At 36.7% G+C, this 26,258-nt stretch overlaps 2 protein-coding genes across 2 annotated transcripts; one reads left to right on the forward strand and one right to left on the reverse strand.

Annotated features, from left to right (window-relative positions):
• The first annotated feature begins 1,571 nt into the window (after positions 1-1,571).
• AGL8 (AGAMOUS-like 8) lies at positions 1,572-24,105 on the forward strand. The gene is made up of 8 exons (XM_079000303.1): positions 1,572-1,852; positions 22,760-22,841; positions 22,933-22,997; positions 23,097-23,196; positions 23,275-23,316; positions 23,415-23,456; positions 23,611-23,693; positions 23,840-24,105. Exons 1-8 carry the CDS (start codon positions 1,668-1,670, stop codon positions 23,958-23,960), a joined length of 720 nt encoding a protein of 239 aa, XP_078856429.1. The 5' UTR covers positions 1,572-1,667; the 3' UTR covers positions 23,961-24,105.
• Positions 24,106-24,551: 446 nt separating this feature from the next.
• Positions 24,552-25,234, reverse strand: LOC145049958 (Ribosomal L18p/L5e family protein). Its single transcript, XM_078998291.1, has one exon. The coding sequence runs from the start codon at positions 25,189-25,191 to the stop codon at positions 24,811-24,813; it is 381 nt and encodes a 126-aa protein (XP_078854417.1). The 5' UTR covers positions 25,192-25,234; the 3' UTR covers positions 24,552-24,810.
• Positions 25,235-26,258: the final 1,024 nt, after the last annotated feature.

The following is a 26,258-nucleotide window of genomic DNA, read 5'->3' on the forward strand; positions in this document are numbered from 1 at the left end:
ACATTTGGATTGATGAAAGAAAAACAAAGGAGATGTCACACGCGTGTGTACGATGTGGCTTCGTACACACCAGACAGCCTCAGCGTCTAACTGTCCTTCCGCCAATCATAATTAGACAGCGTTTTTCCTTATACCACTCTGGTTTTCCAATACCACCTTACCATAAATGCGTTTTCTTAAAGATTCTTGTTTCACTGATATTTAATATTAATATATGCCTTAATATATAGCTATTATCCTCCCAGTAACCGTAAACAATCAATTTTAAGACATTTAAAAATACAAAATTTCTTTAGAAATATACAAATTATATTTTACTATAAAAAATAAAATATATACTGGAAATAGACAATTCTTATTTATATAGTAGTAATAGTGGTTATTTCTTTCTATATTTATGACTTTATATAATGATATTTTACATATTAATTTTATTTAACTAACAAAGAGCGTGTTTGACACGAAGCTTTTGAAAGCGTTTGAGAGTTTCTACCTTTTAGTTTTTGATAAAACGTTATAGTTTAAACACAAAGTTTCGTTTGGCAGTACGAACGTTTAACTTTTAGTTTTAATAAAACGCTCCGATTCTAAAAGCTACTTCATGTAGCGTTTAACAAAACGCTCTTAAGCTTTTGAAACCAATTTCTATAATTACCTTTAAAAATATATTTATATATTTATTTATTTTTAATCAATTGTCCTTTTATGTAATTTTATATATTTGAAAAGCTTTCCGCTACTTTTGCCAAACATTTATATAACAAATAAAAGCTACAGCTTCCCGCTACCAGCTAACCGCTACTCACTTCCAGCTAACAGATACTTTTGCCAAACACGTCCAAAAATTATGCAAATCATATTTAAAACCGTAATAGAGTTATCGGTCCTAAAATAAAATGTGGTGTCATATTTGTAAAAACAATTATTTTAGGAAAACAACTATTTTGTACATAAACTGAAAAAGAATAAATACGCCATAATCTTTATTTAAAATATGGTAGATACTATTAATGCAAAGTAGTTCCGATGAAATTTATAAAATTAAAATGGTTATATTATATAATTGAAATTTTAAACGTCTTTATTATTTAAGTGTTATTTAAATAAATGATAGTTAAAATACATTTGAAAAAATGAATGGAAAAATATTTGAGTTCTAATCTATAAAGATAAATTCTTATTTTTCATGAGTTTCTCATTAAATCAAACTGTAACTCTATAGTTAAGTCAAGTAAAAAAACATAAAAAAATGTTAATCAGTACTTCTGTAATTGTATTGGTTGTGTATTTACTTTTTCTTAAACAACCAGTTACTATTTACGTAGCATTTAAAAATTGATAGTTTTGGTAAAAAAAAAAAATAATAAATAAAAATAGAATAAAATGTTGGGGCGGGTTATAAGTAGGTGATAAGAATTTTCCAAACTTGGTAAATCCAGATATTCTTCCACCACAGCAGCGCAACAACACACCTGATGGTGGTGTTTGTTGGTTAGTTACAACTTATTACATATATATATATATATATATATATATATATATATATATATATATATATATATATATATATATATATATACATATATGTGTGTGTATTGCATTTCGTGTGGTTGTGGTGTGGGTGAATTGAAGAAGATTCTGAATATCTGTAGATCGATCAATCATCAATGGGGAGGGGAAGAGTGACGTTGAAGCGGATCGAAAACAAAATCAATCGGCAGGTCACTTTCTCCAAAAGAAGGTCTGGATTGTTGAAGAAAGCTCATGAGATCTCAGTGCTTTGTGAAGCGGATGTCGCTCTCATCGTCTTCTCCACTAAAGGAAAGCTCTGCGAGTACGCTTCCGATGCTTCGTAAGACTTCTCTCTAATCTATCTATCTCGCAGCTTCCCTAAGTTTATTACTTCCAAAACGATTGATTTGTTCGACTTTGATGATTCCTGTTAATTAGTGTTATTTTGTTTAGAAAACAAGTAGGATAAGCTGAGATGAAGATTTAAATCGTTAATATCAACTTCATCTCATAATCGATCTTCATCATCATCAAGTTTATACTAATATGTATATGTTTGGGTTTATTTCAACCATCGACAGTAACTCCGGATTAGTTGGACCAATTTGATTGATTGGTTAGTTTGACTAGTGATGTTTTCGAGTAGCAAGCTTAATATATAAAAGGCCTGTTTTAAGCACAAATACATGCAAAAGAAACTATGATCGAGCACAGCTGGTTATTCGTAATGGAGTTTTAGCTAGGGTTTACGATAGTGATCAAGTAGTATTTACAGAAAAATTAAGAAACCAATTGGATAACTAAATTGGTCAATTAGGTTGAGTGATTTCAGGTAATTCATTAGTCGTTATCTTCCTTTTTTTGTTTTTTCTTTCTTAAAAAATATATATTCAGAACATGGTACTAGTTTCTATTAAAAGTTCTGCATCATTTTCAAGGTTCAAAAGAGTCGTAAAGGCTTTCTGTTTCTGTTGATGTAATATTTCCTAAACCAAAATAGTCATTCAGGTCTATTTCTAAGCTAATTAAAGAAGATACATAATTTGACATTCTAAATTAATTCTTTATATATAAATTTGTATTTCACCCAAATCAGGTCTAATTTAGTCTTTAATTAACCTGATTGTCATAGCCTTTTGATTTCACTAAGATATCTAATGTAGTATATACTTAGTATAATTAGAGTATAATATATAATTGTGATCTTTCACTTAAACTTATATGTAATTTTAGTCTTTGAAATCTAATAATATTTTTGTTTTTCACTTGGCACATAAGATCACAAATATGGTCATATACAATGAAGCAACTTCTTGACTTTCTCATCTAATCATAGAAAATCAGTGAAACAGCTTTTGTGCGTTATAGAACATAGGTACTAGTGCATACCTTTTTGCTTTTATCATTATCTTTTTAGGCACATTATCTTGAAAAAATTGGGTAATTGGAGATTACTGGGGTGCATTAATTTGATGCTAATCCCTATATTTAATTATATATTTTATCGTTTAATATTATAATCTACATTCTGATTCCAAACTTCATTTCAATTTTCACTCCACCTCTTTTTAACCAATCACACATAGTCAAATCAAATTCAATTTCATTCTAATTCTTTTGAAACATAAAAAAAACGTGTATGATCAATAATGTAACTCATTTAATATCTAAAATCAAGTGGTATGCATGGTGTAGTGTCAGTTGCACCTAAAAGTAGCTTGCAATTACATGCACATGTATATTATTGTACCACGATATTAACTATGAAAATATGAAGTGTACGTTCCAAAAATCAATTCAGCCAACTAAATATATGCATTAAGTAAATGTACAGAAATTGATGCTATTTTACATTTTTACTTCAAACTTTCTCCAAGGTGCATTGATTCCGATATATAGTTACCCATGACCATAGTGTCACTATTTTGGTACTGGCTATGTAAGTATTATGCTTATTATAATCTTATGTTTACTAACTTGTAGCTAAGTTGATCGTATATGTATTTTAGATGTTTGAGAGAAATTACGTGCCCATATTTTTTCCATGAATACCTTTTATGGTTTATATTTTTATATGGTTTCAATCCAAAAGAGTAAAAACTTGCATCGATGGTTCAAAATGAGATTTTTTTTTTGTGATTTTGATCATCGTCAAACTTGAAAATTTTATTTTTCCATTAATTTGTTTTTCATTTTTTTTTATATTTTCATAATTAAAATCTCTCTCTCTCTCTCTCTCTCTCTCTCTCTCTCAAGAACCCTAAACACTCCTCAACACACAACCATTGAAATCTCGCCCTACTCACTCATCGTTTTCAACAGTAACAAAAGTGAATGTTCTTTTGATAATTAAACGATAGAGACCAAATCGATTAATGAGGCCAAAGTACGGTGCTAGTGGATATGTTTTGCCGGAGAAGGAAGGGTTGAAGGGGGAAAAAGTCATCGGAATGAATGAGGGTTGGATTCCATACTTTAAGTTGAGTTGGTTTGATTTAACAATTAGATTCATTTTTAGTTGGTTTGATTTGACAAATCAGATTTTTATTTCCAGTTTATTAGAATATTTGGCAAATCACATCTATTATTCAACTAGGTTTTGTGTTAAATTTGGATACCTTTATTTGATATTTCTTCCCTTAATTTTTGGCTTTTTTGTCTGATTGTGTGTGTTGATTTTGGAGTATGTGTGTATTGAATATGAACCAAGATCTTCATCTAGTTCATCATTGTGTGTTGAATCAGGAAAAGATGAAGAAAAGAGAGAGAGAGAGAGAGAGAGAGAGAGAGAGAGAGAGAGATGTGTTTGTATGGGCTTTCAGATCTGAGAGAGAGGTAGGGGAGAAGTGTCTGAAAACCCTAGCTCTCACAAGAAGGGTGGTGGCTCCTGATAGAAGGGTGATGGTACTATTAGGTGCATCCCCAAGTTTATCAGTGGGTGTGTGTGTGTGTGTGTGTTGAATCACAAAGAAAGAGATAAAGGGGTGTAACATCTATAAAATTCATGAAAATTTAAACTTTTAAAAACAATCCATAAATCATCATTGTTTACAAATAGTTTTTAAAACAGGTTTAATATAAGAGTTTTCCTAAAATCATAAAATCAAAACTCGAGGAGGTGCACGATCATGCCTTCGCCTTCCCGCGATCCTCTGAGGTACTTGAAACATAACCCAAAACTGTAAGCCCAAAGCTTAGTGAGTTCCCCTAAAATACCAATACACATACAAATAGCACATATACAATAACATCATGCAATGGGTCCACAGCTAACAGACTTGATTACCCCTAAGCCCACAACATAAGTCTGGCTTGCCCTTGACCCACAACTTATGTTTGGCTTGCTCCCCGGCCTGATCAGTCCTCGGACTGAATACCACAAAGCCCTCAGTACGAGTCTAACATGCATTTCCCGGCCTTCAGCTCGTATACGGAATGCTCAAGAGCCCTCGGTATGAGTCTGACATGCCCTTCCCGGCCCTCAGCTCACATCTGGTATGCTCCATGGTTTGTTGGCTACAGCACGGAGCAGTACAACCTTAACCCAGCCCACACAATATGTCGACATATAACAGATAATATCATATACAAATAAACAGACGGTATCACAGGTAGTCCTACAGATCTACCAGACTAGCATATCAAAACTAGCATGCATATCTATTCCATACTCAGCATATCCACAAATCAGGTTATCAAACCAATGGGTCGGCCTTGGTGCCTTCAATCCGAAAGTATAGTAAGGAAAACCCACCTTACAAGTTGAATATAATTGATTAGGGTTGACTCCAAATCTCATCTCTCTACTCAATGCCTACACCCACCAAGTGACCAATTCCATCAAAATCCCAAAAATACCCAAAATACCCTCAAAAGTTAAACTTGGTCAAACATGGTCCACCTCAAAGTCAACTGGTTAAAGTCCAAAAACCCAATGAGTCAACCCAGCCGAGTGAACTCAACATGGGCTGATCCATGCGAGTACGCGGGGCGTACAATGGAGGTACATTCAACGTACGTAAGGCTTCGCAGAGGACCACCATCGGGGTGGCTGACTGGGTACACGGGGAGTACACCAGGCTACGTGGGGCGTACCCTCGTAGAACCAACTCCTTCATTAAGTGCTTAATGACTTTAGCACTTGAGCTCATACTTCAGATCCAAGGTCCAAAGGCATACGAGGGTCATAAAGTTCCCAACTTTATGACTTTCCACGTCCAAAAAGTCCTTAATTCAAGGTCTTAATCCATTAAGACCCTCTACAATAAGCATAGAGCCAAACTAGCTAAAGGGACCTTATTTTTATGGCTTAGAACCCTTCCTAGGGTCTAAAAAGACAGCTCAAAACATCCAACACCAAACATGCATATAAATGGGACTTTTGGGACAAGAAGAACAACATAAAGTCACCAAAATGAGATCCAAGCAAACAAAACACCAAGGTGAAGACTTTTTACCTTCTTAAGCTTCCCAAGAAGGTGATGTTCCAAGATCCACAAGCTTACTTCAACTTCTAAGCTCCTTGATGCAACTCCTTCTTCCTTAAGAACATAAAGAACACACTTTTAGCTCAAAATACACTCTTATGGGGTTAGGGTTTGCCAAAAACGACTCAAGGGCTTGGAGGCTGAAAAGATGGGGGTAAATGATCCATAAAGATGCTTTTAAATACCCCATAAACACTAAAAACTAGGGTTTCACTCGGACATGAGTACGCCGAGCGTACTAGGGTACACCTTAGTACGCTTAGTGTACCCACATGTACGCTTAGCGTACCCCCATGTACGCTTAGCGTACTCCTCCTGAATCAAAATTACAATCCTACCACTAGGGCTTCCCATAGCCACTTCCTTCCAATCCAAGGACCAAATATGACATAATTTAAAACCAAAGGATGAATTTGAAAATACCTGAAAAACGGGGTGTTACTACTCTCCCCCACTTGAACTATACTTCGTCCTCGCAGTTTGCTGCAGAGAACGAATCTAGGTAAAGCTCCCGCATCTTAGCCCCCAGCTCCCAGGTCCACTCGGAGTCCCTCTGGTGCTGTTATCGTACCTTTACCAAAGGTACTTCCTTGCTACGCAACAAATTTACCTTCCTTTCTAGAATAGCTATTGGCCTCTCAACATAGTTCAGACGCTCATCCACCTGAATATAATCTAAGGAAACCATTGCATCCTCATCCAATACACTTTTTCGCAGCTGCGAAACATGGAAAGTGTTGTGAATCTGACTAAGCTCCTCATGAAGATCCAATATGTACGCAACATTGCCAACCCTGACAATAACCCAAAACGGCCCAATATACCGGGGACCCAATTTTCCCCTCTTTCTGAAGCGAATCACACATTTCCAAAGTGAGACATTTCAGTAACACCATGTCACCGACCTAAAACTCCAACTCAGATAGGCGCCGGTCGGCATAGCTCTTCTGTCGACTCTGAGCAGACTGCAATCTCTGCCTGATCTGATGAATCATCTTCGTAGTCTGAAGGACCACCTTGGTCTGCCCCATAACTCTGTGACCAACCTCGCCCCATAAAACCGGGGTACGACATCTCTGCCCATACAAGAGCTCAAAAGGCGGAGCACCAATGCTGGAGTGAAAACTGTTGTTGTAGGAGAACTCCGCAAGAGGTAGGTATGAGTCCCAACTCCCACCAAAATCGATGACACAGGTCCGCAACATATCCTCAAGGGTCTGTATCGTCCGCTCACTCTAGCCGTCAGTCTGCGGATGATAAGTTATGCTGAAACGCAACCTTGTGCCCAGTTCCTCATGGAACTTCTGCCAAAAACAAGAGGTGAACGGAACATCAAGGTCTGAAACAACAGAGACTAAAACCGCATGGCGAGCAACGATCTCGTTAATATACACATCAGCCAACTTCTCGGCCGAAGAACTCTCCCGAATCGTAAGGAAGTGGGCATTCTTGGTCAATCGATCCATAATGACCCAAATTGCATCGAAAACCTTTGTCGTCTTCGGCAACTTGGTGATGAAATCCATCGAAATCTGCTCCCATTTCCACATAGGATCCTCCAGAGGCTGCAGCTTGTCATGCGGCCTCTGATGCTCATCATTGGCCATCCTGCAGGTCATGCACCTCTCCACGTACTAGACGATCTCCCTCTTCATACACGACCACCAATAGCTCAATCTCAGATACCGATACATCTTAGTGGCCCCTAGATGGATAGAAAAACGAGACTTATGAGCCTCCTCTAATACAATCTGTCTGACCCCACCAGACATCGGAACCCAGACCTGACCACAACGGGTCAACAATCCATGACTATCCGGAACAAATCTGGCGATCTCACCTATGATCCTCTCTATCTTCCAGTTCTCTTCCCAAACACCCTCGGCATGAGCCTCCCTAATCAATCCTAAAAGCAGAGAATCCACTGATATCCTCATACACGATACCCCATTTGAAGACCCAACCGACTTGCGGCTCAAAGCATCCGCCACCATATTCACTTTACCCGGATGGTAAAGGATCTCGTAGTCATAATCATTGACTACGTCCAGCCACCTACACTACCTCATGTTCAGGTTCGGCTGATCCATAATATGCCTCAAAATCTTGTGGTCTGTTTAGATAGTACAACGGACCCCGCAAAGATAATACCTCTAAATCTTGAGGGCAAAAACCACTGCCCCCAACTCCAGATCATGCATAGGATACATCGCCTCGTGCGGATTCAGCTGCCGCGAAGCATATGCTATCACTCGTGCTCTCTGCATGAGGACTGCTCCCAAACTAGTGATGGAAGCATCACAAAATACCACGAAATCCTCAATTCTCTCTGGGTGGGTTAAAACTGGGGCCTCACATAATCTCTGGTGAAGGGTCTCAAACGTTGCCTGCTGCTCAAGGCCCCATCGGAAATCCACTCCCTTCCTCTTCAAACGAGTGAGGGGTACTGCAATCTTGGAGAAATCCTGAATGAATCCCCGATAGTATCCTGCCAACCCCAAGAAGCTCCTGATATTCGAGGGAGATTTCAGAACCTCCCACTGCATCACCACCTCGATCTTGGCCGGATCGACCAATATCCCGTCCTGGTTAACGAGATGTCAAAGGAACTGAACTTCTTGTAACCAAAACTCGCATTTCGAGAACTTAGCATAAAGTCGTTCTCGCCTCAAAACCCCCAGAAGCTCACGAATATGCTGCTCTCTGGTCTTGGAATATACCAATATATCATCAATAAATACAATAATTGAACGATCGAGCATCGATCTGCGTACTCGATTCATCAAATCCATAAATATTGTAGGCGCATTGGTGAGCCCAAATGGCATCACCACGAACTCGTAAATGCCCATAACAAGTTCGGAACGCGGTCTTCTCCACGTTCTCTTCTCTCACCATGACTTGATGATACTCGGACCTCAGATCTATCTTGGAGAACAAAGATGCACCCTACAACTGATCAAGGAGGTCATCAATCCACGGAAGGGGATAACGCTTCTTCATCGTTAACTTATAACTCCTAGTAATCAATGCACATCTAGTGTGAACCATCATTCTTCTTGACGCCAAAATCGGCGCCCCCAACAGAGAACTGCTCGGTCTGATGAACTGCTTGTCTAGCAGCTCCTGCATCTCAGGCGGTGCCAAGCGGTACGGTGCCTTTTCAATCGAGGCCACACTGACACGAGGTCAATCCTGAACTCGACCTGCCTCTCAGGAGGCACACCAGGTAACTCCTCTGGAAACATATCGGCAAACTCCCTGACAATCGAGACCTCTGAAACTGAAACTTGACCCCCCACACGCATATCCAGCACATAAGCCAAATAACCCGCACACCCGTCCAGAATATACTATCGAGCACTGCCTGAAAAACAAAACCCTGAACCCATCCTGATGCCCTTTCCATAGATAACCAGTTCTCCCCCATTTAGGATTCGAACTACCACACACTGGACCTCATAATCATTCATAGCACCGAAACGGATCAGCCAATCCATACCCACAATCATGCAGAAATCCCCCATGGGGATAGGGATCAAATCGATCTGATAAGACACCCCAAAGATCTCCAAAACGCACCCCTGATATACTGATGATGTAGAAACCCCATGCTCGTTGGCGATAGAAACTCGCAACAGACACTCTAACTCCCTAATGGGCATATCAAACTCTCTGATAAATGATCGAGACACAAAATGACCAACTCGCACATGATTCAAACAACACTAGAGCAAACAAAGAGTTCACTAGAAACATACCTAACAAAGGCACATGGATAAGCATAACATAAACATAATCAACAAAATAAGAGATAGAAACATACCAGTCACAACATCTGGAGCTGCTCTGGCCTCCTCGGCAGTAAGCTGGAAAGTGCGACCTCGAGCCCTCGGGGGCTCCACCGTGCACTGACTCCCATCAGTAATCCTCAAAGTAGTTGGCGCTGGAACTTGCGTTGGCCTAGCATCAAGCGATGGGCAGTTGGCCTTCACATGTCAAAACTGGTCGCAATGATAACATATCCTAGAACTGAGTGTTGGGGCCTGCTGGCAGCAATCCCTCGCCATATGGCCCTGCCGGCCACAATTGTGGTACCTAGAAGACGATCGACAAGTACCCTCATGCACATTGCCGCACTTCCCACAAGTGTTGCCCTTTCAACCCCCAGATCTGACATTAACGGTCTTAAACCGCTTTGGCGCAGGCTGCGACTGCATCGAGGCTGGCCTCTGCTCCCTCGTCTGCAAATCAATCTCAATATCACGCCGCCTGGCGGCCTCCTGCATCTCCAACCAAGTACCATAGCACTGGGTGGAAACAAACTGTCTGATCTCCGTCTTGAGCATGCTCAAGTAGCGGGTCATCTGAGCAGGATGCAGCAAACCTCGGACAAAACACAGCCCTCTTTGTAAACATCTTAGTGATCTCCATTACCATCTCAAAACCCTGCCTCAAATCCAGGTACTCCTGGGCCAACCTCTCATGCTCCACCAATGGTATATATCGGGAGCAGAACATCTCAGAGAATTGCTCCCAAGACACAGCAGCTCTCTGTTTAGCATAATATAACTAGTAGCAAGCCTCCACCAATCCTTCATTCCGATCCTCAGAAGGTTTAGAGCGCACCTGATCTTCGAGTCATCTGGACAAGAACAAGTTAAGAAACATCCCTCCACATCAGATAGCCACCACATGGCGATGATCAAGTCTTGCACCCCATCGAAAGTCGGGGCTTCGTATTATTGAAGTCCCGATATTGAAAAACCCGACCCGATCCAACTCTTGCGGCTGCAACGGCTGCAGTGGTTGCAACAAAAGCAGTCTTAGACAAAGCAACATAACGCTCATCAAAGTACTCAATCATGGCGGTCTTAATAGACCCAAACATCTCTGGCAATTGAGGGAAATGAGCAACAACCTATTCCTACAGGATCTCCCTGATCCTGCCATCTAACGCAGCCGACTCACCCAGATGGCTAACTCCTGATCCCAACCCAGACCCGGTCTCAAATCGACGTGTAATCACCATATTGAAAAATAAACCATGAGGATATCAGGTAACACGCATATCATAACAGGGGAACCAACTCCTAACAAATCCCTAGGGGTCGTGATATCCTTGATATGCGTACGGGTCATGTGCTTTCAGTAGTACGGGCCCATACTACCTTCCACACCTACCCGTATTTGTCTTTGAGGATCATCACAATACCCTAACAATACTCGCTAGCATAAACAGACACTCAATCCCCACTCCCTAGAGGAAAGGTTAATCATCTCGCAACTGGTTGGCTGACCCCACACAACTCATCCACAAAACTTCTACCAACCCTGTTGCACTCGTGTATGCTAACCATACATAACACTGGACCCTATAGATAGTCGAATATTTGATCCTACCCTAAGCCCTTCATCAAATAAGAATAGGAAATAAGGCTAGATCAAATATTCTTAGACTATAGAATCTTAGTTATGCATGACCATGATGTATATACTAAGCAACTACAGTAACGATGTCAATTCCATTAGAGAAAACCCTAGGCTATCAGGTACCATATAATCAGACTATTCTATCATCCAAAAATCCTGAAGATCCCTAGCCTATCACTAGCATGTTGTTCTAACATATCTCAATATCAAATAATTGTATGGTATTTTGGGGTCTACTTACTGGCTCCGGCTGATCGCAAACATCACATCTTCCTTAATTATTTTGAAAACCATTTGAAAAATCATTTAAAAATATTTTTTCTTAGTTTGAGACTGGATTCACACGAGTCTTCCTCCAATTCACTCAAACCTGAGCTCTGATACCAACTTGTAACATCCAAAAAATTCATGAAAATTTAAATTTTTAAAAACAACCCATAAATCATCATTGTTTACAAATAGTTTTCAAAACAGGTTTAATATCAGAGTTTTCCTAAAATCATAGAATCAAAACTCGAGGAGATGCACGATCATGCCTTCGCCTTTCCACGATCCTCTGAGGTACCTGAAACATAATCCAAAACTGCAAGCCCAAAGCTTAGTGAGTTCCCCCAAAATACCAATACACATACAAATAGCACAAATACAATAACAGCATGCAATGGGTCCATAACTAACAGACTTGATAACCTCTGAGCCCACATCATAAGTCTAGCTTGCCCTTGGCCCACAACTTATGTCTGGCTTGCTCCCCGGCTTGATCAGTCCTCAGAATGAATACCACTAAGCCTTTAGATTGAGTATGACATGCCCTTCCTGGCCACCAGCTCGTATCTAGAATGCTCATGAGCCCTCAGCATGAGTCTGGCATGCCCTCCTCGGTCCTCAGCTCATATCTGGTTTTCTCCAGGGTTTGTGAGCTACAACACGGAGCAATACAATACCCAAAATACCCTCAAAAGTCAAACTTGGTCAAACATGGTCCAACTCAAAGTCAACTGGTCAAAGTCCAAAAACCTACTGAATCAACCCAGCCGAGTCAACCCACTCGAGGTAACTCAACATGGGCTGATCCATGCGAGTACGCGGGGCGTACCCCGGTGGTACGCTCAGCGTACGCAAGGCTTCGTAGAGACCACCATTGGGGTGGCTGACCGGGTATGCGGGGTGTAACACCGTAATTTTCCAAACAAATTTTTCATTTTAAAATCATATAATTCTCATAACACATTTCACAAAATCTCATTTATTTAGTTTACAAAATGCATACCCATAATTGTTTGATTAATAATCCAAGATCCTCAAAACATAACTCTTTCCATGGTATGTACAATTGAGCCGGTGCCTTCCCACGATCCTGAGAAAAACCTGAAACACGTAACACATAATACAGTAAGAACGAAGCTTAGTGAGTTCACCAATATACCACACACAGCTCTGTAGTCACTCGAGGCTATAACACATTAAGACCCTCCAGTCAATGTGTCTCTGTGGGACCCTCCGGTCCCACAACTCTGATGGACCCTCCGGTCCTAACTCTATAAGCTCTGAATAATACACAACATAAACCACAAAGAAATAATGCAAGATATCACAATACACAATGTAAGCACATAGGACATCTCAGTTATACAAAAATACCACTCATGGTAAGTATAGTGAGAAGACTCACTTCAGATGATGAACAACCCCTATAAACGCTACTGTTGCACACCAATCTCTATCTCTGAGCCAAACCCACAATTAAATCAATTAGAAACTAAGTCCAAAATCTCACTCATTAGGTCTAAAGAAAGTCCATTAACCAGGCCATCAACAACCTAAGACCCATTACCAAGGCCCAATAATAAATGGGCTCTCCAAAGGCCCAACTCTCAAATCTAAATGGCAAGCCCAATACAAGGGCCCAAAGCGCTTATCTATAATCCCCTGGCCCAAAACTCTATTGCAACAAGCCCAAACTCCAGGCCCAACACTTATGGCCTAATATGAGACCTAGCCCAGAAGTCCACAGTGAGGTTACGCGGGGCGTACCTCCCTTGGTACGCTCAGTGTACTCACAATCCAGATTGGCCATCGGGGACACTAGGGCAGTACGCGAGGCGTACAAGAATTAGGCTCAGCGTACTCCCCAGATTTACTCTTTCTACTCATTTGGTCTTAATCAGTTAAGACATTAACTCAAATCCCAGATCCGGACTCCTTAATGGGTCTTACTCCATAAAGTCAGCGACTTTAAGCCTTTGCATGGCTAGAAATGTCACAAACACCGAAAACACTCACTCCCTTATCTCAAAAAGCTCATAACTCATGCATGGCTTGATTTCAACGACCAAGATTGGATTTTTATGTCATCACACCACAAATCACACTCAAAGGGGCTGATCATAGACTCTGGAGCTCACTATCTCATAAAGTCTCCACCTTTTGGGACCAAAACCCTAAAATACTCTAATATAATGCTCAAAACAAAAGAGTGAGAAAGATTGAAGCTTTATACATCTATATAAGCTTCTAACTCAGATATGCTCAAATCCAAGGCCTGGACTTCTCACTCCTTCTCCAAAGCTCCTTCTTTTTTCCAAGAGCACACCAAAACCACTCAAGGCTCTCAAATGCACTCACAAGCTCCATGAACGAAGGATTAGGGTTTTAGATGGTTTATAGACTGAGGATGGTGGCCAAGAATGAGGCCATCTCATTCTTTATATAGGGACACATCCAAAGTTAGGGGTTTCACTCTATGCCTAGTACGCCTAGCGTATCCTCTGGTACACCCAACATACTAGGTGGCTCCGCTTGAAAATCACGCACATGAGTACGCTAAGCGTACACATATGTACGCCCAGCGTACTCGGCTGCCACCTTTCTCAAATAAGGGACTTAACCTGCCACAACTTCAAACTTCCATCGCTTCCTCGATATAACCCCGATTCCCATGAACCTCAAACCCACGGAAATGTGACGAGATGCCCTATGCTTCTAGAAACTCATCACAACCCTGAGACCTCCTCATGCCCGGTTGCAGCCCACGAACCCTAATCATAGACGATCTGAAACAGGATGTTACACGGGGCGTACCCTCACAATACCAACTCCTTCATTAAGTGCTTAATGGCTTTAGCACTTGAGCTCATACTTCAGATCCAAGGTCCAGAGGCATACTAGGGTCATAAAGTTCCCAACTTTATGACTTTCCACGTCTAAAAAGTTCTTAATGGAAGGTCTTAATCCATTAAGACCTTCTACAAGAAGCATGGCGCCAAACTAGCTAAAGGGACCTCATTTTTATGGCTTAGAACCCTTCCTATGGTCTACAAGGACAACTCAAAACGTACAACACCAAACATGCATAAAAATGGGACTTTTGGGACAATAAGAACAACATAAAGTCACCAAAATGAGATCCAAGCAAACAAAACATCAATGTGAAGACCTTTTACCTTCTGGAGCTTCCCAAGAAGGTGATGATCCAAGATACACAAGCTTGCTTCAACTTCTAAGCTCCTTGATGCAACTCCTTCTTTCTTAAGCACACAAACAACACACTTTTACCTCAAAATACACTCTTATGGGATTAGGATTTACCAAAAACGACTCAAGGGCTTGGAGGCTGAAAAGATGGGGGTAAATGATCCATAAAGATGCTTAAATACCCTACAAACCGTAAAAATTAGGGTTTCACTCGGACATGAGTACACCCAGTGTACTAGGGTACGCCCTAGTACGCTTAGCGTACTCATCCTGCATCAAGTTTACAATCCTGCCACTAGGGCTTCCCATGACCATTTCCTTCCAATCCAAGGACCAAAAATGACATAATTTAAAACCAATTGATGAATTTGAAAATACCTGAAAACCGGGGTGTTACAGGGGGACTGGTAACCGGTAGGGTAGGGTGGATGGGTATGGTAGGGTGGGTTTATATTCTATTTTTTTAAATAAATAAAACATTGAATTAATAAATAAAAATAGAAAAATTAACTAAATGGTAAAAAAATCATTTCAAGTTTGGTAGGGATCAAAACCACAAAAGGTATCCGATTTTGCACCATTGGTACAAGTCCAAACTTTTTTGGACTGAAACCGTAAAACATTGACAACCAAATGGACCAAATTTACAGTTTTCTTAGTAACGAATAAGCCATGATAACCCTTTTTATAATTTAACCAATAAATATTCATTAATTCAACATAATATACTTTAAATTTGGTAATGTAACATGCATATCAAATTCTCAGTGAACTTCTTGATAAATTAATTTTGTACATTAATAATCTAATTTATTTACGACATAAATATCGAATTGAACATATGAAAACATATAAACTAATCATCCCGCACAAGAATTAAAAACAAAGCATCAAACACCGATGTTTCTTTGTCACATCTAGCGGCTTTGTGACTTCTACAATTAAGATAAAACAATGAAATGCAACAAAGTTGACTTACAAATATGAAAAAAGGAAGTTTTTTGGACCAATAAATCACTTCTTTAGTTAGAAAATTTGCCTAACAAAATCTAGAAACATATTCGTCTCCCTAACCTACAAAAATAAGAGTTACAAAAATTACCAAAAGCACAATCAACAACTAGCTGCATAGGTGAAGCCTACAACCAAATCTGACACAATTATGCAAAATGAAGGCAAGTTTCGTATATAGTATTTTATCACTTGTCACGGATGTGTTATATATATATATATATATATATATATATATATATATATATATATATATATATATATATATATATATAGGTTCAAAATATCAACAAGAGTTGGATAATTATGTGGATCGTGTTAAAAACACTTTTCAAAAATCTATAATTCAATCCTATTTCCGGGGTTACACGAATTCAAACTTGGGATACCTTAAGAAAAATGGAATATAGATTCTAGGCAAAATCCAAAACAAAAACATAAACTACTTTGCTTTCGTTTGGTGTGCTTCAAGACAAGATTTTGGCAGAGTAACTTTATGATATATAGAAGATTATCTGCAACCACTGAATTCTTTCTCTTATGAAGACACTAGTCAGTTGAATTCAATGATTTTTAGCGGCAAGTTGTGTATGTTTCCAAAATACATGACAATTGGCTCTGTCTTTATAACCTTGCTCCCTTATAATCCAATCAGAGGCAATGCCCCTTGGAACCCCACCAGGGGCGATGCACCCGGACCCCCGGTTCCTGAGTTTATATTAGCTTATCCAAATGTCCGCACCACACCTCTAATGTCGTGTTATAGCTAAAGTTGAACTTATTATCTCTTGAGTTAATCACTATAGCAAAATGTTTAATGATACTAAAATCACCAACATGTGTAAGTGGCATGGACGTGCAACTCTTTGTAAATTTGGCACATACATGCACACCAAGTTTTGACCTTTATGGTTCTTTTCTTTTTCTTCCGAACGTATTTCACCCATCAACCCACAATGTTCCTTATTTTCTAGTTTATTAACCCTAATTCCTATTCGAAATTGGGTATGAAAATGGTGATTTTATGATTAAGGGATTCTTGGATATTTGATGGATCGTGTAGGTTCACTTTCCGTAGTTAATATTTTGACTTTATCTAAGTGTTGCATCAAATCCAAATTAGAATAATCCACCAAAGGCACTTCTAGATTCAGACACGAAAAAGAAATCAATGTGCTAGAGAGTGTATGAATACTAAAGGAGTTAAGAAGAGCTCCAAAAGTGTGAATTATGACGAAATAGTAGTTTAGGCTGCTAAAATCAATTTTTGGAAAATAACCATCAGGTACCTCAAACTGCCTAGAAAAGCTACTGACCAAACAAGATGTTGACCAAAGCAAGATGGTTGTTTGAGGCAACATGATTGGTCAACAATGGAAGCATTCTAGAAGCTTGAGTTGTCTTTATCCAAACCCAAGGTAGTTGTCCAATAACTTTAGTTTTCTCTGTTCTAATCAATGAACTAGGCTTTTCCATAATCTGGTCATGATTTTCCACTAGACTTATGATCCAAAATTTTGTTTAGGTTTTAGGATGTTTCCTGTTAGACCCTACAAAGCCCCCTTACCTTGTATTTTGTTGTGTTCAAGATCATACTCGCCTAATCCAAGTGTGCACTCTGTATCCACTTGAATTAGATCAGAGTTTGATCCTATTTAGCACTCATATAAATTCTAACTATACCAAATGGATAGATGATAATAAAACCACTAACAAATCCATTCCCTTGTATCTCGCAACCTTGAATGAAAACCATAACACTTGAAGTAAACTACAACACAAACTTCCCTCGCGTCGCGCAACCTAAAATCAAACCATATCACTCAAAGTAAATCGTACATTAGATTTAAGAAAATACCAAAATGTTGTGAAATGCATGAATTTCTTATGATTATGTAAATTAAATGATGCAAAACGATATAAAGTAACATGGTAAAAGTATCTAACAACTTCAAAGCATATAAAAGTGAATGAGATCGTGTCTAGTCGATGTGAGACTCGAACATGGTTGTTTCACTTATGTTGGACCTCACCTCAACTATGTTCTAACTAAGATCATCAAATGAAGGAACTCCTTTGAATTTGTTTGTGTCTTTCCCTATTTATTATTACATCCTTCCTTGGAGCATCTTCAATTGGACGTTTTTTTATAGTGTATTACTATTTACTTTTTTTAAATGACAACTTAAAACCATTTAAGCAACCAACTTTTTTGCTTTTTTATTTTGACCACTCAATATATATTGAATGGTTAATATAGTATTATAACTTGTACATTTAACCCCTTTCATTTTAAACATATGTCATTGTATAACTAATTTATAATATTTTCAATGTTTTTATTGTATTTTTATAACTAAAACATAATAATTTTTCATATTTTAGGTATATATATAAAGACTTGATATAGTTGTATTATATAGTTTCATATTAAGATATGATTTGTATTTAAAAAAAGATTAATTAAATTAGATGTTTTATAAAAGATTTTAGATAGAAGAGGGTAAATTAGTTAAAGTTATACAAAAAACTATTAAAATAACTTTAACCACTAGAGAAGTCATTTATTTAGAGGTCAAAATTAATAGATAACGAGGTGACAATAATTTTAAATTATAACATGGGTTAACTATTGAAGACACTCTAATGTTTTTGGTCTAGTAAACACATGTTGCTCAAGAGGAGACTTTTTCCACTCGACAATTTTAAAACCATCATCTTCGGTTCGGGTCTGTAATCATTAGGAGGAGTTTTATCCCTAATAATTAGGAGTAAGAATATTAAGGGGCTGTTTGGCAGGATCTGAATTTATAAGAGCTGAATTTTTAAGAGGTCTGAATTTCAAAGAGGGTCTGAATTTTTAAGATCTGAATTTTCAAATGTTGTTTGGTTGGAACCTCTGAATTGCAGTGCTGAATTACAAAAATGACCATTTTACCCTTCTATGTTATTTTTGCTAAATTTAACGTTTTTTTTATAAAATAACCGAATCAACTTCTTGAATAATTATAAAAAATTTACAAACACCATATAAAATCTAGATTAGATCATAAATCCAAATCAAACATAACACTAATCATTTCTTGATTATACCCAAAGCTCTTGCTTTCATTGTTTTGTGAAATCTTTTAGAACCATCTCCATCCATAACAAATCTAATGTTAATGAACTCCTTAAGCTTGTGGGTATGAAATATCCTCCACTAATAGACACCACCTGTTCAATATATAACATTGTACTTTCATTTAGTGAATCCATAACATGCTAATATTCATATTTCATCAAGCAAAACCAAAAAGCATATGATTTCATCAGCAAAACATTATCATATTTCAGGAAAAAAAGCAAAGCATATGATTTCATCAACAACAGTATCAAATTTCAAAGATCAATATATGTCAACAACATTTCAACACATAACAACAAGATCCGCAACATATTTTAGCAAATAAAGAAAATCAACAACTTATATTAACAACTAGGAACACATTATCAATAAAAAAGAACAAATCAGCAACTAGTAACACATTCTCAGCAATATATTTCACCAAATAAACACAAAATCAAAAATCACCCCATATATTTCAGAAATCAACACATTATCATAAATCAAAACTGAACCAAAACTAACTCTAAGTAATGATTCTCTGATATTCGAATTACAGGGGAAACACACTAGATTTTTAAGCATTAAACTTGAATTACATAACAAGAGAAAAATAATATGTTACCTGCAGAAGATACCGGAGGTGAAGGCGGCATAGGTGAAGCAACCGGAGGCGGATGCAAAGTCGGCGGCGGCGGCGACGTTGCCGATCGAATGGATGCAGACAAATCAGAGGAGGAGGAGGAGAAAGGGGTGGAAGAGAACCGGCGTCGATGAGGGAGCTGAAGGGCTTGGCTGCCGACAACAATGTCGGAAACGGTGTTGCTGTCGGAGGCGGTGTTGTAGATCGGAGGAAGCGAACGATTATTGGAGATCGGTGAGGGAGAAGAAGTGGGTGAGAAGGAGGAGATGGGTGCGAGAAAGAGAGAATGTGTTTTGGGGTTAAGGGGCATAGAGCGTCTTTTATTTTTTCAGATGGAGTATCAAATCTGATTCGGTAAGTGCTAAAATTCAGATTCAGACCAAAACTTAAGAGGTAAACAAACGGTCTGAATCTTAAAGATTCAAACCTACCCCTTATTAAGAGGTATTAAGATGCAAACAAACAGGCCCTAAGTCTTGGGGAAATCCTTTTATCAAAAAAAAAACATGGATCATTCATCATGGTTCATTACAGCCACGAGCCCATAAATTTTCATCAATTACGTATGAATTAATTTTACAAAAAAAAATGCAAGATAGTTTTATTATTTTTACCAATCAACATACTTTTTCTAACCATTTACTTAATAAATTACAAAATTTTAATATTAAATATAACAAACTTACCATTTTATGTAACGTGTTACATTAAATATAGAAAATGATAAAGTTTGTTACATTAAACGGTAAAAGAAAGCAGATTGTATAGATTGGTATAATCAAAGTATATTGCATCCTTATGTACCTTGCCCTTTACTTATTTATATTTATAATTGTATTAGTTATATTTTATTTCAGTTTGATCAAATTAGCTATCTTGAGTAATCTGGGACAAAAGTAAAAGAAGAAGAATACAACAGATAGATTGTTAACATCTCAACTGTTTTTGATGATTTGTTTCGGATGAAATTAATGTTAAATCGTTAGAACATATCTAACAATTAATATCATTTAATCATTGGAACTAAGACGTTAAAGTAGAAAAACCAGTAACAATGGGTAACCTAACCTAAATAAAACTCTATCAACCTTGCTAGTTATACAGCAGCTCAAAAAACTAAAACCTAATAGAACATTCAATTCTGATCCGACTTCCTTTTTTATTTTCTGAAACAAAACCTAAATTAAATAAACTCTTTATAAGTTTCGTATCCAAGTTAATTATGCGTATCTTACTTCGTATGCATTCTTATCTGAGTTAATACCTTTTATTTTTTTTAGAAATCAAACTGCACTAATATCAAAAGATAATCTTTCTTTTTCTTTCCTCACCAATTTATTAATTTGTAAAATTCGTCAAATTTAAATTCTTCTTCCACAGAAAACTTGTTTCTTTTCTTTTATATATCCCAAGATCTGTTCTTATAATCCAGTAAATTAAGTCAAATTACTCGCGGAATAGAATAAATGTTTCAATTTCTTCACTATTATTATAAGCTAGAGTTCTCATTGACTAAATAACATGAGAATATATAATTAGTAACGTTGACGATGTTGCCTTCAAGCATCTTAACTTCTTCAAAATCCATTGTTGCATATATAATTTTCATGTAATATAATCCTATATATGTTTATGTAATATATAATATTCATATATATATTAATGTTGATGTTGTTGTATGCAATATAATCCTAGATTTATTTTCTTAATTCCATAATTGAAATCAAGTGTTGATACTTGAAACTGTTGTTGATATCTATATATCTTTGTTTGTTTCTGGACAATTATTATTATTTATTTGGGAGAAATTATATCACCTAACCATAGTTCACATAGTATTCATAAACCAACAAAACAATACACCACCCTAGCTATCATACAATCATTGTAATAAACCCTAGGGATTTGACTCATGAGATACATTATCAATCCTAGTCATCACATGAAAAAAAATCCTAGCAATCTATCTGCATTAGAAACTCTAGACACCACACGATAATAAATGGTCCCTGTTTATCATCCATCTACATGTTTTATATCTTTCAATAAAACAAACATCTTCATTTTTAAGGAGGAATGTGAAAATTTTCACTCAACCTTATTCGACAAACATGCCTTGTTTCTAGTGTATACTTGTTCCATATTTTAGAAGTCACAGACATCGCCTAGGCATAACTTTGATAGCATTCACAGCCAAACCCACACATAAATTATAAAAAAAAAAAAAAAAAAGTCTTACAAATCATATATAGGTATTGCAATTTTCAGTTGATGTTGAACAAGTATCCAATTGGTAAGGAGATAGATGACACCGAGTAGCATATCCTTACCTATTCAGCCAAAATTAGGAACTCAGCATGGATGCATGGTGGAACCAAAATTAGGAACTTTGCACCACTTTTGTGAACAATCAATCATGTATGTGCTACTGCTGGTAGCAACATATGTAATTAATAATTTGTGTGTGTGTGCTTGTGTGTGTGTGAGAGAGAGAGAGAGAGAGAGAGAGAGAGAGAGAGAGAGAGAGAGAGAGAGAGAGAGACTACCTAAGGTAATTTTTGTTATGATCTTATATACTAAAATGACATTTTGTAATCTACTTTAATAAATGAATGTTTTTTTGTAACTTGTCACACTCTCATTCAATTTACCAAATGTTATTTTGTGGTTATTGTGAATTAATTTTTATTCCATATATCAATTTATGGTTTTTCTGTTTTATTAATTTCATATACTATTTAAATGCAATAATAAATGCATATTAATTTCCTTAATTTATTTATCTAAATTATTTGTTTAAATTTAGAGAAAACAAATTTTAGGTGGAGTGTTAAGGTGGTGGTAGGTAGAGGTGGATGGAGTGACAGTGGATGTGTTATATTTTAGAAAAAAATTGGAATTAGAAAAATATGGAAAACAATGATTATAGGTTTTCTAAAATTTTCCAACTTCTTTGTAATTTTAGAAAACATAAAATTTTCATTTTCCATGAAAAATTTAGAAAAATAGACGAACTAAACGCGTTTTCATTTTTCTTGGAAATTTTTTTCGGATACTTATAATTAACTTTGACACATTTTTGGCAAACAACAGAATGGAAAGCATCCTTGAGAGGTATGATCGACACTCGTACACAGAAAGGCAGCTTAATGAAGGGACCACTCATCAAACACAAGTACACAACCATCACCATATGCATGCTTTTCTATATGTTCAATCATTTTTCATCTTCTTTTTACCAATTTTATTTGGTCTACTACTTTTAGGAAAACTGGAGTTTGGAGCATGCAAAACTGAAGGCTAGAATTGAGGTCTTGGAGAAAAACAAAAGGTCTCTATCTATCTATTTAATTATAACCAAAATGCATGGTGTTGTATTCATTATTCAATCAAAGATACAATAAATGAATGATGTGATATGACATATCAGGCACCTAATGGGAGAAGACCTTGATTCATTGAGTCTCAAGGAACTTCAGAATTGTGAACAGCAACTCGATACAGCTCTTAGACGCCTTAGGTTAAGAAAGGTACCCAAAAAAAAACATTAATTCCCCTTCCAAATTTTCAACCCATATATGTTTAATCATGCTCTATATTATTTGCAGAATCAGTTGATGCTTGAAACCATTTCTGACCTCCAAAAAAAGGTATGTATGTATGTATGTATGTATGTATGTATACTGAAAATATGATTCTGACCAAATCAATACTGAAAATATGATTTTGATTTTTGAACACATGAAAGGACAAAGCATTGCAAGATCAAAACAACGTGCTCTCAAAGGAGGTAACAGTAACCTTAACTACCCTTGGCTTGTGGCTTCTATTATTATTATTATTATTATTATTATTATTATTATTATTATTATTATTATTATTATTGTTATTATTATTTTTTTCAATTTACTAAATTAGTAAATGTACATTAAAAAATTAAGCAGGTGAAAGAAAAGGAGAAAGAGCTACTACCCCAACCACAACCACAAGCCCAAACTCATGACAACATAGGCACCTTAAACCTCGGGTGGGTTATATTTTAAGTTGGGGGTTAATAAATCTTGTCAATAACATTATATATATATATATATATATATATATATATATATATATATATATATATATATATATATATATATCTGATGCTAAGAAATGAAAATGGGTATTATGCAGTGAGATGTACGAGACACATGCACAGATAGGAGGAGGTAATGTTGAAATGGAAGAAACAAGGAGACAAGATCAAGCGTTACCCGTTATGCCTCATTGGATGCTTCAATACATAAACCAGTAAGTAACATATATATATTTATAACTTATATTAAGCAAAGATTTTTGGAGTCTTATGAATATTATGCAAAAAATAGAGCTGTACCTGTATATACAATAAGTTGTAATAATAATAAATGTATTGATATTGTAATTTACAATTTCTTTAATTGCTGGAGTCTAGTCGCATATAATTCATTGTCTCTGTTTCTTTGATTTGTTTTTTTGTTACAAATATCACCTCGTTCATATTTGACCTTTTATTTTCCTAAACATCTGCCTAATAATCTATATGCGATCCTTTGCTTTTATAAATAAATGAATCATATGCAGTATGCACCAAAATCAAAACCAATAGCATCAATCGGTAATTTGTAAATGATGATAATACGTAAACCGGTAATTCAATTCTAACGTAAACATCAAAAAAGAAAAATGTTACATTTGACATGATTGAATTATGAATGTTCTTGAATTAACAGCAGCCAAAAAAACTGTAAACAATTTGTGACTTGTGAGTCATCATTTGGCACTGCTCTGTTCATTACCTTTGTACTTGTTCACTATCTTGAATGGAAGAATGTCTATCGGTTTTCTAAGTTCTAACCCATATGTATATGAGAGTCGAATGAATAATATTCTCATTGAACACTGCTGGTATTGGTAATCTTAGCTTATGCAATTACAATTTTTGGAATGAAATTGATTTCATATCAGATGTTGTTGATGAACATCAACGATAACAAATTACAACAAAGTAACTTACTGTTATACAGACTTATTATCAAACAATAACAATTGGTTCAACTGAAGTACAAAATTTCTATACGTTTGAACTTTGAGTTACCTTCCCTTCCATAAATTTTGAGGTTTTGTTACGGCTGGGATTCCAGTTGTTCTGAACCAGAGACGCTAATTCCAGCACGTTTGACGGAGTGAAAGAACGGGACGACCATTTTCCGGTAATGAATCGGGCGTGACAGCTCTTCAGCGAGGTCAATTTCGAGGTGGGAGATGCCTATGTCGTTGAGCCGAAACCCTAGTTTTTCACCGATTCTCGAAGCGATCTTGGCGTCCCAAAATTTGTGTGACCTGGGAAACGTAGTGAGTTTGGATCGATAATGAGTCATGAATTCTTGTTCGGTGGATGAGGCCATGGCGACGATGGAATCGGTGCCGGAGTTGGTTACCTGAGCAGAGATTTTCCGGCAAGATAAAGCTAATCGGAGCAGGTGACGTTGATCGGCGGGACCCATTTTTATCAAGGCATACACGTTCGTAACAACGTATGCTAAATGGTATCGCCAACTAAATTAAACGATTATATACTATTAAAAGTAAATAAATAATAAGATTTAAGGGAAAATGACTTTTTGAGAGTAACTAACATTTGCGTTTGTTTTTTATTTTTTTTATTTTTTATTTTTTTATTTTTTTATTTTTTTTGTACTTAATATACCATCGAACGTGTTGCTTGTGTTCAACATAACTCTTATGACCGACTTTTGACCTGTGATAGTCGGTCAAAGGGTTATGGTTCACACAAGCAATAAGTTCGATGATATATTGAGTACAAAAAAAGGAAAGAGACCAAATGAGAACAAATGCAACAGTTGGTTACCTTCCTGATTCATTTTCTTTTTATTCATTTACAACAAATCTCACGTCATCTCCTGTTAATATTAATGACTTTATGAGATTCATTATTGCTTCTCTTCAAAACATAACCCACGAAAGAACATTATCCATACATGCAACCTTGTAATGCACTTGAATATTTATTAAGGGAATCTTAACTAAGCAAATGCATTTCATGACTACATTTACATTTCCAATCAAATGATTCATGTATCATGGATTTTAGACATGTCTACAAATGAGTGGAATCACAAGTGCTGTGATTTTTGAGTTTACTTAACTTTAAGACCGAATTCATGGGATAAGATACACCATCAATATGTACAATATCATGTAGCTTTTGCAGACACATCACCATAATATACATTGAGGTAAACGTTTATGCTGATAAATATACATTTCATAACATAGTCATATCCTTTTGCAGAGAGGTGTTGATAGCTAACTATAGTAAACATAGCATATGTTTTAACGAAGTTACCCCTCCGAAACGCTCTTCATATACGTTATGACCAAAGAAGGTTGTAGTCTTTGATAATTTTGCAACATTAATTTCATTTAACTTTTCAAGGAAAATGATTCAGGAGGGTAACCAACTGTTGAGTTTGTTTTCATTTGAGAAAAATGATAGCCAGAGGTTATTAGAGAGATGTTGTAAAGATAACAAGAACCCTTCTTGTCCTTT

The sequence above is a fragment of the Lactuca serriola genome, chromosome 5 (assembly GCF_051521515.1).
Source record: "Lactuca serriola cultivar US96UC23 chromosome 5, Lser_US96UC23_V15, whole genome shotgun sequence".
NCBI lineage: Eukaryota > Viridiplantae > Streptophyta > Magnoliopsida > Asterales > Asteraceae > Lactuca > Lactuca serriola.

What these genes read in the sequence shown, in the direction of transcription:
- AGL8 (XM_079000303.1), top strand. Translation starts at nt 1,668, where the DNA reads ATGGGGAGGGGAAGAGTGACGTTGAAGCGGATCGAAAACAAAATCAAT. An exon ending in ACAACGTGCTCTCAAAGGAG is followed by an intron (nt 23,457 to 23,610) that starts GTAACAGTAACC and finishes AAAATTAAGCAG; the next exon opens with GTGAAAGAAAAGGAGAAAGA. An exon ending in ATAGGCACCTTAAACCTCGG is followed by an intron (nt 23,694 to 23,839) that starts GTGGGTTATATT and finishes GGTATTATGCAG; the next exon opens with TGAGATGTACGAGACACATG.
- LOC145049958 (XM_078998291.1), bottom strand. Translation starts at nt 25,191, where the DNA reads ATGGGTCCCGCCGATCAACGTCACCTGCTCCGATTAGCTTTATCTTGC.